The sequence below is a fragment of the Varanus komodoensis genome, unplaced genomic scaffold, assembly GCF_004798865.1.
Source record: "Varanus komodoensis strain SLA01 unplaced genomic scaffold, ASM479886v1 scaffold8, whole genome shotgun sequence".
NCBI classification, from domain to species: domain Eukaryota; kingdom Metazoa; phylum Chordata; class Lepidosauria; order Squamata; family Varanidae; genus Varanus; species Varanus komodoensis.
In genome coordinates this window covers 39518941-39531502 of record NW_025336481.1, presented here as the reverse complement: position 1 = coordinate 39531502, position 12562 = coordinate 39518941, and the positions used below count along the sequence as shown (strand labels likewise).

Genomic DNA, 12562 nt, shown 5'->3' with positions numbered 1-12562 from the left:
TTCTGATGAAAATAGATGACACTACTGGGGAAGCAAGCTAACAACTCTGGGCCTTTACTTTCTCATTCTGCTTTAGGCTTCGTTAAAAAAAGAATTCCCCCCAAACTTGGGAGGTAGTGATGTCTGCTACTTCTGCCACAAGCGTGTCTATGTAATGGAAAGGCTGAGTGCAGAGGGCAAATTCTTCCACCGCAGCTGCTTCAAGTGTGAATATTGTGCCACCACTTTGCGCTTATCGTCCTATGCCTATGATCTGGTGGATGGTAAGTAAAATGTATCCCTTTTCTTGTAGGGGTTGCTAAAAAGCTCCAGTCATTGTCTTAGAAATGAACTGTAGGACAGGGGTAGGCAACCTAGAAACAGAGCGAGTTTCTAGAAGGGGTCTCCCGGGCCATCTAGTCTGACCCCTGGCTCTAGTCGGCTCTGCTCATGACATGCCCATCATGCGCATGTCAGGTACCACCCTGATGGTACCCAGATGGTATCCACCATGTGCATGTCAGGTACCACTCAGGAACCTGGTACCACCCAGATGTTCTGGATTTAAATTCCCATAAACTCTGACCATTGGCTGTGCTTGCTGAGAAGCCAATCAACAGTTTACTCTTTTCAGCTGATGCTTGATCAGTTTAGCAAGGAATATGTCCAATTGTTTTCCATTCTTCACAGTATAAGTCACAAACAAAAAGCTGCAGTTACATAGTTGGTAACCATCAAACTAGCTAAGTAGCTAAGAAATCATAATTACTCTTTTTTACTTTAAAAGGCTTCTATTAAAATACCTGTCCATTTGTACATGCATACACATATGCACTTTCATACACTGGATGAATTCTGCTGTTGGTATTATATTCTGCCACTACCTACCTTTGTTGCAGGATGTCTGTAGTTCCTTAGTACAGCCAGGAAGTTATATCTTTGTTGCCTTAGCCCATCTCAAAACTGTAGTCCAAAATTACTGCATTGTCAGTGAGCAATAGCATCTGATGTTTTTTGAACTGAAAGTTGCACTTTTTCATTTTAGGAACTTGGAGCCTGTTTTTCTTTATCAATACAGCCTCAAAGAGAGTTATATCATAAAAACAACAGTGTATTATAATGTGCAAAAACTTCCATTTTCCATAAAAGAAAGACCAAATGCATAACAGAAATTAACTGCAGAAGTCAGCAAACGGGAAACAACAGATTCAGCAGTTTTTTAGTCTCCTGGTGCTTCCAGATGGATAGCTCCTAGCACTACTAGTTAAAATGCATATTGTGTTGCTGTTCAATTTTTCCCTCCTTAATGATGATGTAAGTAGAATGGTGGAGGAAGCACTGGGAAAACAGGGGTGGGTTATAAATGAAGATTGTATTTGGACCCTCTCATAAGATTCTTTTAATGAGGCAAAGTGATTACATGATTAAAAGCCTCATCTGGACCCTCCCTCAATTAAAATATTTCTTTAAAAGGTGTTTTCTCCAGCAGTCTAAAAGAATATAATGGCCTGACATAATATAATAACCCATATGTAGAGTGTGTGTTATGGTTTACTTTTATTAGTAGGGTATTTTAAAGGGCCATCTCAAACCCCATCATTTCCTCCACAAAACCAGTGATTAGAGAGTCCTGGTAGCGTGTACCCTATGTGTAGAAGTTAAGTCTGTCAGTTATCCATTTCCCCATTCTCTTTTAGAGAAAGAGCCAAAGTCACTACTTTTGGATGAAACCTTGTTCAGAGTTCAGATTTCATTCTGGTCACTTTGCAGAGAAGCCCACTTTGCCTCGAGAAGTACCAGAGATAGTCTTAAGGGACCCAATTCATCTTGGGCATCCGTCAAAGCTAGTGCACATCCCTGATTAACTCTGTTTGACTCCAGAACTGCATTGACTAAAATAGTAAATTTTAAGGACATAAATCTTTTACAAAAGCAGTAAATGGGTTTGCACAAAAACATTGATAGAGCTTGTAGCATAAACTACTGGTGTTTCTGGTTGGAGAGAGGGCCTGATGCTGAAATGAACTCGATAAGTACTCTTCTGGATCAACTGATGGGAAGATGCTACCAAAGTCATCAACTCTCACTTCAGACTGAGAGGCATGGGCAGTGTCAATATAGGCTACCTGTTCATGAGCCCTGGATTTTCTGAGCTAAGTCCCAATTGCCATCATTTACCTTAATGGAAGTCTGCTGTTTCCTTCTGAACTCAGTAGCTTTGTAGATACTGAGAGACCTTAAGACCTTTAGTAAACTAAAAGGAAGTGAAGTTACCAGCCTTTTAAACTAGAGTGGGGAGTCCTACTTTTCTTTCTACAGTATGGTAATTATTTTCACTAAATACAGAATCTAAAATAGCCTAACAGCTTAACCACTTTCACCCACTTTAACCACTTTTTTCTGCGTTAGTTGCTACTGGGGAATAGTACTTGTAGGCAGCAAGAGCCTAACAACAAGAAGAGCAGGTATGGTCTGCTCACATAACAGATGGAGAGTCAGAGGCCTTCCTAATCTGTTGCTTCCTCCAAACTCACCCACTCCCTTAAATTGGGAAAAACAGAAGTGGGTTTGCTTGCAGCCCATTTGAATGAGCAGCAATATCTAAATATGGGACAACAAATGGCTTTCTGGAACTCTGCAATCATCTTTCTGTAGTCCAGTGCTTTTTGTATAATCCATAAGCAGATTCTGAGGAGTGCATGATTGTCCTTGGCGTTGGGATTTGCACTAGCCTAGAGAAAGATGAACGTTTTCTTTGTGTGTGTGTGTGTTCAAAAGCTTCCACATCTCTTCTAGCGTTTTTATGTTCAAAAGCTGCAATGCTTTGTGACACTTTAAAGACTTGCAATTTTACTGTTTTAGAATAATGCTTACATGTACTAGACTCCATGGTGCAGAAAGTTATTTTGAAAGATGTCACTTCTCATGTAACTTGAGTAAAATGGCACTTGCTGAAGAAAAAGTACAGTAGACCTGATGATCTCTGTTGCCACAAACCCACTAGATTAGCTGCCTTTTAACCACAGACCTCTCTGGCCACTTCCCTTGAAACTTTCCTTCTGCAGTTTTTTTCCCCTCTTTCTTTCATGAAATCAAAAACCCTACTTTCCTCTACTCATACATCCCTTTTTATAAATTGGTGTTTCCTTAGAAGACAGGGTCTTCACATTTGCTAAAGCCCAAGGCATCTGATTTAGGGTGGCATGAAAAAGCAGCAAATTATTCATAATTGATTAATTGCTGCTCCCACTTGCGTTCATCAGACAATTTCCTCTGATGTGCCTGGAGAGGGCAGAGGGGAATTCAGCTGAGTGGCACTGTTCCTTTCTCAGCACCAACCAGCTAATTGTCCCTCCTGTCTCAAGAAACTCTTTAGGGCGGGAGGTAAGCTGAGTTGGGGACACTTCCAACAATTGCACAAAACAACAGCTGTCAGTGGCCTTCTCTGGCTAGCTGCTTTGCAAGAATGGCAGTAGGTCTCTCTTATCAACCATCTCTCTGGTTCTGGCCTTGGTATTATTATTATTATTATTATTATTATTATTATTATTATAACATTTCTATGCCGCCCCTTGCCGAAACCTCGGGGTGGCTTACAACATGATAAAATACATTGAAATACAATAGTACATAATAAATTACCATTAAATATAAAAATACAAAAAATACATTGATTTACAAATACAAAATTAAAATTATCCAGTGAGTTGTATTTTTTGAATTTGGACAACACAACAAGCTACTGGGGCACCAAGAAACCATAGACGGCTTTTTTCTGCTACTAGTTTCTAAAAACCAAATGTATCATGCCACAACACCAAGATGGGGTTGGGACAGCAGGCTAACAATGGTAAAAAAGCAAACACACACTGTGGCTTGTTGTATCATATAACATGTTTATTCAGAATTAAGTTATACTGTTTTAGTGGGATTTACTCCCACACAAGTGTATTTATTGATTTGTTCATTCATTTGTTCATTCAGTTTATATGCTGCCCCACCAGCCAGTGCAGCTTAGATCATAATAAAATCCATACATCATAACACAACATAAGAACAATACAAAGCACAACTGACAGTTACAGAAGACCAATAACAATAAAATCCATAAGTAAGCAACCAAAAGTAAACACAGTAAACAAAAATAGGAATACTAACGACAAATAGAATGTATATTATAGAAAACTCCAAAATAAAACATAAGCAATTAAAATTAGTTATAACAGTAACTAGCTTTAAAACATATTGGCAGCAGCATATAATAGCATCAAAATTTGAAACAACTTTAAAAATTTTAAAAAAACCCCTGCCAATGTAACTATGGAGCCATTTTGTTTTAAGATGATGCCTAAAGGCCAAAAGAGTAGGTACCAACCAGACATCCAGTGGAATCAAATTCCAGAGCTGGGGTGCTACACTTGAAAAATCCTTCCTCCTTGCAAACTCTCCCCTCACTTCTTTAGGAGGAGGAATGAGGAGGAGTGTTGCAGATGAGGACCGTGAACAGGCTGCTACATAGAAAGGTGCTCCTCCAGATGTATGTGAGAATGGAGTTGTAAGCTTTAGTAAGTGTAAACACCTGTAACTCGTACGACCCACCATGTAGTTCCACTATCCATAACTAGGGGGAAACATAGGGATAAATAACTTTGGTAATCTAAAAACTTACATATGAAAAACTTCATATGTATGCATGTATATAAATGAAATAAAATGAGGAATCATATTTAGCTTGAGCTCCTTCTGTCTCCTTACCTAGTTTGGGAGCCTGGGACAGCAAAGCAAGTTCTTTGGTCCTGAGGTTTCTGTCTGGTACTGTCATACTGTTGTGCTTTTTGTGACGGGAGGAGGAATGAGTAAGAATTTACTTAGAAGTCAGTTCCACTGTTTTTAATTAGCACCACTCCCTAGTAATTTTGTAAGTTTGCAGCCTGAGAACATGAGTCTACAATAGAATCATAGAATACTAGAGTTGGAAGGGGCCATGAAGGTCATCGATTCCAACCCCCTGCTGTTGCAGGGCACCAGTTTACACCATCCCACTCAAGTTGCTGTCCAGTTTCTGTTTGAATGTCTCCAGTGTGGGAGAGCCCCCCACCTCTCCAGGCAGCCAGTTCCACTGTTGTATGGCTCGGACAGTGAGGAAACTTCCCCTGATGCCCAGCCTGAATCTGGGTTGTTGCATCTTGACCTTCCTCTTTGTGACAGCCTTTGAGATACTTATAGAGGGATATCATGTCCCCCCTCAGTCTTCTCTTCTCAAGGCTGAACATGCCCAGTTCTCTCAGTCTCTCCTCATAGGGCAGTTTCAAACACTGGATCATTTTTGTTGCCCTCTTCTGGACCCTTTCTAATTTTTCTGCATCTTTCTTAAATCTTGGTGCCCAGAAGTGGACACAGTATTCCAGGTGAGGTCTTAGTAGTGAGGCGTATAGGGGAACTACTACTTCTTGTGATTTGGAAGTATTACTTCTGTTAATGCATCCCAAAATAGTATTTGCCCTTTTGGCAACTGCATTGCATTGTTGGCTCCTATTTAGCCTATTGTCCACAATTACTCTGAGATCTTTTTCAGTTCTTTTGGGCCACATATTCCCCATCTTGTATCGATGCATTTGGTTTCTTTTTCCTAGGTGGAAGACTTGGCACTTGTCCTTACTGAATCTCATTCTGTTGCTTTCAGCCTAGTGTTCAAGTTTATCAAGATCGTCCTGGATCTTTATTCTGTCTTCTAGGGTGTTTGCTATTCCACCCAGTTTTGTATTGTTTGCAGATTTTATCATCTTTCCTTGTACTTCCTCATCCAAATCCTTAATAAAAATGCTGAAGAGTACTGGGCCCAGGACTGTACCCTGTGGCACCTCACTAGTTATCTCCATCCAATTTGAGAAGGTGCCATTGATGAAAACTCTGTATCCAATTCTGCAGCCAATTTTGATCCTCCTAATATTTTAGTCCAGTTTTTGCTAATGACTGCCTTTCCACTGTGCTGTGTTTAGCTTGCAGTTCATTGGTAAATGTTCAAGGTACCACACAGCTCTTTGCTGGTTCCAGTTACTACATTCTCCCCATCTGGAAAGATCAAGGGAAAGTGTGCGTATGTATAAGTTTTCAGGAAGTACAACTGAGTCATTGACAGCTTTGCTCTGAAAGCAGGCATGCTTGCTTGCCTTAATTATTTTGCCTTCTAAAAATTATGCACATGTATTTGCATGCATGCATACATATATACATACATACATATATATAAGCTTATGCAATGTGTGCATTTTGTCTTATGGATCTGTGCCCCAGATCATTTATTACTGCCCTTGTAAAAAGGCAAATCAATAGATTTTGTAGTTCCTGCTAATGTGAATACAATAGAAGCATGGGATATATTTTAAACAATGGACAGATGTAGTTCTTTTGTATCCAGTCTCTTCCCTAAAGATCTCTGAATGAAAATTTACAGGCTTGCACAGATGCTTTATTTGTACTATTTGTATACTTCTAAACGTTAAGAAAAATCCCTGCATGATTCCCATATGAATGTTAAAATCATAATTAAACCCATTTAAAATGCAGTTTTTAAAAACAATATGATACAGTTAAGAATGGTATGATACTGTTAAAATAACACAGAGCAGTGCAAGACCAGTAAAATGGAACAGCATGGTTAATTCACTGAAATAAAGCAGTCAGAAGTTGGAGTTGAGAGAGACAAAGTCTTCCATTGAGGATGCATTTAAAGCACATGACACATTTAAAGCACATGACATAATTTTTCCTTAGCAGATTTTACTATTCTAGAAGGCGTTGGCTAGATGACTATGTCTGTGGTTATTTGGCCTTTGTTGAAGCATCTAACTTTGTTGCCTTGTCTCCAATTTCCCATTTTAGAGTGAGTCCTCATGTTATATTCCAGCATACCAAAAAAAAAAAAAAACCCCAACAACCCCACACCTGCTTTTCCTGCAAGGCTTAAAAAATGGTGCTCTGAGCATAAGACAGTGAGATTGCTATTGGCTAGAGATTAGTGAGGCTGTTTGTACTTTACTGATGCAGTTGATCATGAGAATCTTGTGAGAGGCCATGGAATTTTGAAGGCCTTAAATTGTTCTTGGGGTGTTGTATAGTTTTTGGGCAAGGACATGCAAAGATAGGCAAATGGGTATTTCCTCGTGTACTGAGACCTTCCTTAGGGGATACAGCTGTGTCCCATTCTGTCATCTTGCTCGGTGTGTATATGAGGCCAAGGATGATAAAAAATCCAGACTGGGAAGCTACTACTCACACTTTTTCACCTTGTGACTAGCCTTCTGTAGAGCTCCAGCCCATGGAGCTCTTCTTGAAGTCTGTTCAGAAGCCTGAGTGGCACACTGCGGGATCTTGCAACACCATACCTCTAATTTTATTAATGGTTCCCCTGGCCCTCTTGCTGCCCTCAAAGAGGAACATTCAGAATCATGTAGCTGGCCATCCCCTGGGTTGCCAGGATTTATCCTCCATTATTTATTTCAAGCGTTTTATCCTGGCTCTCTGGCTAACAAAGGCTTCCAGTGGCTTACAAAGTAATGGCCTTGCTGGAGTTAATACCCAGCTCTCCCGTCTTTGCATTCATTCTTGCCTCTTCCAGCAGCACTTCTGCCAGATTTTCATGTGATGCAGCCTTTGTTCCTTACACAGTGCTGCTTTGTTCATCTGCATTACCACGCAGGTTTCCCTGGGCTGTCCTGGTGGCTGATTGGGTGTTGGTTATAGGGCTGTCAAAGCACCCTATGGAAAAGGCATTATTTTCAAAAACATTTTCCAGAAGTTAACTGGGGCTAAAACTTCCAGGTGCAATTGTCTCCATTTATCTTGGATTTGATAGGATAGAGAGGGTGCAGAGCAACTGCGGCAGTGTTACTGAAATGTAGTGTTCATATTTCTTATAATCATTTACCCTCATTTTGTTTGCAGGAAAATTCTACTGCAAGCCTCACTACTGTTACAGACTTTCAGGTTATGCACAAAGGAAGAGACCAGCAGTGGGTCCTTTGTCTGGAAAGGTAAGTGGCTTCTGTACTTTTTTCCATTAAGGCTGCTTGTCATTTCATATTGGAAAAATGTTTTCAAAATGTTCAGAAGGGCTATTACAGAAAGTCTAAAATCTTCTCAAATCACATGTATAGGCCGATCTTCCTTAATTATTAGCTGTAGGCTCTTGAATCCAAACAATTCTTTATAATTTTTTGGAAGTTTCTTTTAAACCTTACAAAAACCCAGGAGCAGCAGTTCTAATTGAGATAGAAGCCATGCAGGAAAATATATGAATACTTTTGATTATCCAAGAACTAATACAGGATTAAGGATAACAACATAGACTGATTTGCAGAGTTCCCATTCATTCATTGTGTTTTCTGAGAAAAGTATGTTGTCAGGGAGTTCTTTAAAGTATGATTTCAAACTTAGAGGAGTTAATTGTTAAAACATGAGCATGCTCTATATGTTTCAAATTGCAGCATCTAGTTTTTACAGATCCATGTTTTAATTACATGTTTTTAATCTTGCTTGGCTTCATGCCATCCATTTAGCAGCAGCATTTATTTTAGTTAAATAATTATACCCTGATTGATTGATTTGATTGCATTTATATACCACCCCAATAGCCCACAGGGCTCTCTGGGTGGTTTACAAACATTAAAACCCCACCAATCCTAAAATAAATAAATTGGCTACACCACGACCGAGTATAAAATAACATGATTAAAATGAATTAAATAAATAAATAGACCGTTAAAATTAATTAACTTTAAAATATTGGTTAAATAAAAAGGTCTTCACCTGGCACCAAAAAACATATAATGATGTTGCCAGGTGGACCTCTCTAGGGAGCGCATTCCATAGTCGGGGCATCTAATAAGCAAAAACAAATAATAAAGTAATATTTTATTTCAAGGACAACTTGACTGCTGGAGCTTTGTGGGAGGCAGGAAATGGTGATGTGACATGTTCACGTTTCAGATTAGGGATGGGCAGCCTGCAACCCAATTTCAAAAGCACCAAGTGAGTGATAAGTTCAGAGCTCTGGCAAGTAATCTGCCCTTCCAGCCAGCTAGTGGGAGGAAGAGAGAAGGGTGTATGTGAATTTGAAAGAAAGAGAAGACTTGGCCCTGATCTCCAATTGCTTTATTCACTGCTGGCCTCTGGCAAGTTACCCATGAGGCAGCGTAGCCTTGGGCCAAGGTGAAGTTTCCCTACCCTTCTTTTAGATCAGGTATGCAGAACCTCAGGACTTGGGAACCAAGTAGCACCCTCCTAAGGGTCAAATCATAACTCCCCATAGTTTCCTGCATGGCCGTGCCTCCTTCCCCTTGCTCCATCCTATTTCCCTCTGTCACTGGTCATCTGGTGGTTTTCTGGCTTTTGTGCAGTTTTTTGCCCATTCTACCACATTGGAATGCTTCTCTTAAAATTTAGATACTGGTGATAAGAGCTTTAATTCATAATAGGGTGGTATTTTTGGCCATGACTGTTTTGCCTTTGGCACCACCCACCACCAGAATGCAGCCCCCTGATGGAACTTCGCTGTGGGACTGAAAGAAGTTTTGGGCCTCTGCTTCAGAGCAATGTTGTAGTAAAGTAGTGCAGATGACTGCATACTTCTCAAAAGTACAGAACAAATGGTACGGCTCCAGTTAACCTCTTCAGCTGGCTTTCTGTGAAGAAAAGAGTAACTGGATGAAGATGATGATCTACTTATAATGAGCATTCAGATCTGGAATCTTCCTGATGTCAGAAAAACTAAAATTACTGTACTTTCTAGATACAGAGGAACAAAATCTGCTCATTTACACATGCTCATTTTAAATGATACCAATTTAAAATCCGTATTTCCACACCTGTTTTTTCTCAGGACAACAAAGGGACCAAGCAGGACAACATGGCAGCTGATGGTGCAGGACGTGCAAATTCCATCTCAGTGTCATCAGAGAGGACCCCAGGTAGCTCTGCTTCCTTGTTTGGCAGGGTGATGCAGTACTCGCTCCACCTCTTTGACAGAGTTAGGGTGGCAAACCAACTCCTTCAAGGCACATTTTCCTCAGTTGGGCACCACATAACTCAAAATCCTTTGGACTACTTTTTCATGTGCCAGCTGATGGCTTTTGGGGTTCCCTTTCTCTATGTCCAGTCGGAAGTTCTTGTGCAGATACTGGGGGAGTTTTTATCAGCACTAGGATATTGACACAACAGTAACAACTTTGTAACACTGTTCTGGCAGAGAGTTTGGGGGCTGGTATGTGTGAAGAAAATACTTGTTTTGTGGTTTGGGAGATAAGAGCCTTCAAACTAATTTTGGTAAGACTATTGTTCTAAATCTAGTCCAGGAAAACACAGACACTCAGTTTAGGATTTCCTTAGTAATTTAAAAATTTGACCATAATATCTGTGCCATTCAGTGAATTAGGTAGAACATTATCAATATTTAGAAGAGTCTATTAACTGGATTTCTGTGTTCGCCTGAACTCTGAATACGGTGTTTCCCTGGTTCTCAGCATGGTATCTGAATAGCAAAACATCAAAATCTCATTGACATTTTCGAACTGTGGCTGCTATAGATGATTTCTTGGTGTCTTTTACAGCTAAGCAGAGCCATAGCTTTTAATTCTGGGTGATCTTGGTGTTGGCATGTTGTGGGATCCTATGCCAAAAATTTGCTTTTCCTGCCAGTAGTTTTGGAATGGGGCTGTTAAAGCAAGCTGTATATTGTTGAAGGCATTCTGTTTAATTTTAAGTTTGATTCCTTCCTTGTGTGAAAGCAATAATTCTTTTGTGCCACAAAAACCTTTATTTGGCCCTGCTTTTTTCTTGGCCCATCGGTGACTGAATACACTCTGAGAGGCTGGAATGGGTTCTGCTTCTAGTTTTTGGAAAGTCAAATAAGTCTATTTTAATGTTTTGGATAGAATTACGTAGCAGTACTTATGTGAAGGAACAGAATTGTTGCCCTTCCATGGAACATTCGAAGATTTTAAAACGTTTTAAGACGGCTTGAGAAATTATGGGTAGTATCCTGTGGGGCCATGGTACACCCACAGTTTCCATTGCACAGGTGGGACCAACAGCTTAAGTCACAGAGGTTTTACATTTCATAGATCAAGCTCCCAAATCAGCAGAAGCATTCATGCAGCAGAGCTCACGTAACAGAGCTCTGTTGACCTGTTCTATTCCAGAAGCAAGCATTTCCCATTCCTGTCCAAAGCAGACTTCCCATGAGTGAGTGTTATGTCCTGCTGGTGCTCAGGCAGTACCGGGTGCTGCTTTATAACTGAAGTGTTAGACCAGTGTTTCTCAACATACTGCCCTCCTGATGTGTTGACTGCAACTCCAATTAGAGGATTTGTTGTCCAACATTTCTGGAGGACACCAGGTTCAAAAAGAAATAAATTATTTTTTCCCAATGGTTTCCTCTCCTGCAAATTGGGTTTACTTTGTTCAGTTCCTGTATTAGTTTGGTATCTTTTGTCTACCAGGAGAATAAAAGATTTAATAAGATGCCTCACTGAAAGATAGTACAAAGTGCAAGCCTTTTGAACAAAAAAATTGGTTTCTTTTAACTATTGGATAGGAAACGTTTGGCTGTGGAAGTAGAGTGTATCTGGTATGGCTATAGAAGCTACATGTAGACAAACAGGAGAGTCATCCCTTATTTAGCTTATTACTTGTTATCAGTTGCTGTAATCAAAGTAAAAGTGAATTTGGGTGCTGCCTGATTTTATTAACAGAGATGAGACAAAGCTATTCAGATAATGTTTTAAAGTGCAGACTATGAAATACTGCCCAAGTTAAGTGTCTGCCTTTGAAAATAACACTCTGCAGAATTCACTTGCAGCTGGAATGTACAATATGTGACAAACTTGATTTTTAATAGCAAAGTTGACCACCGGGCTAGGCTTTTTCAGCAGCTTTTTATCTCCAGTTTAGCATTATTTAATCCTGGCCTACCTTCCTTGTAACCTTTGGAATTCCTGTTCTCTGCTGGCCAGGGCAGGAACCAGACATCTCATGTTTTAGGACTTTCTGCTGATTACAAAGTTATCCTGAAAATGCAGGCTAAATAGTGTGTGAAAAATTATGTGGGAAATTAATGTAAGCCTTTCAATGGGAGACTGCTGGACATATCTCTGTGTAGTTTGAGATCAGGATTTAAATATATATTTTGTCAATCTGTGTGTTTTACATGTACTTATATAGATAATAGAATTTCTTTACAAAGTACATTAAAGCAATAATTGAAGCATTAATTAACCCTAGCCTTTGCGGTATGGATTTGTATGAATTATAATAATATATAAAGACTGTGCTGGAAAAATATTTTAGAGAAGCCTGCATTTTACATGTTCAGAGTTGAGAAGATATTTCAGTTCCTAGATTCCACTCCAATGTGTTTAGGATCCTGAGCAGATATCCTGGGATTTTTTAAAACCCAATTTAATGATTTTAGACTAAGCCTTGACAAATGTTGCAGTTCCTCATGAAATACTGCGTTTTCACTTGGTAGAGAGAGGATTCTGTTAATTGCACATTAAGGACACAGGAATTAATGCAGGGATTGGTA

The 12562-nt window shown here is 39.7% G+C and overlaps 1 protein-coding gene across 25 annotated transcripts in view; it reads left to right on the top strand.

Moving 5' to 3' along the window:
- Window positions 1-12562, top strand: part of MICAL3 (microtubule associated monooxygenase, calponin and LIM domain containing 3) — a 190581-nt gene that overhangs the window by 102463 nt on the left and 75556 nt on the right. For all 25 annotated transcript variants that reach the window (XM_044454993.1, XM_044455003.1, XM_044454998.1 and 22 more), the window contains 3 exons: window positions 77-263; window positions 7924-8012; window positions 9860-9947. In XM_044454993.1, coding sequence (XP_044310928.1) covers window positions 77-263; window positions 7924-8012; window positions 9860-9947 — 364 coding nt within the window. The remainder of the gene's footprint in view (window positions 1-76; window positions 264-7923; window positions 8013-9859; window positions 9948-12562) is intronic.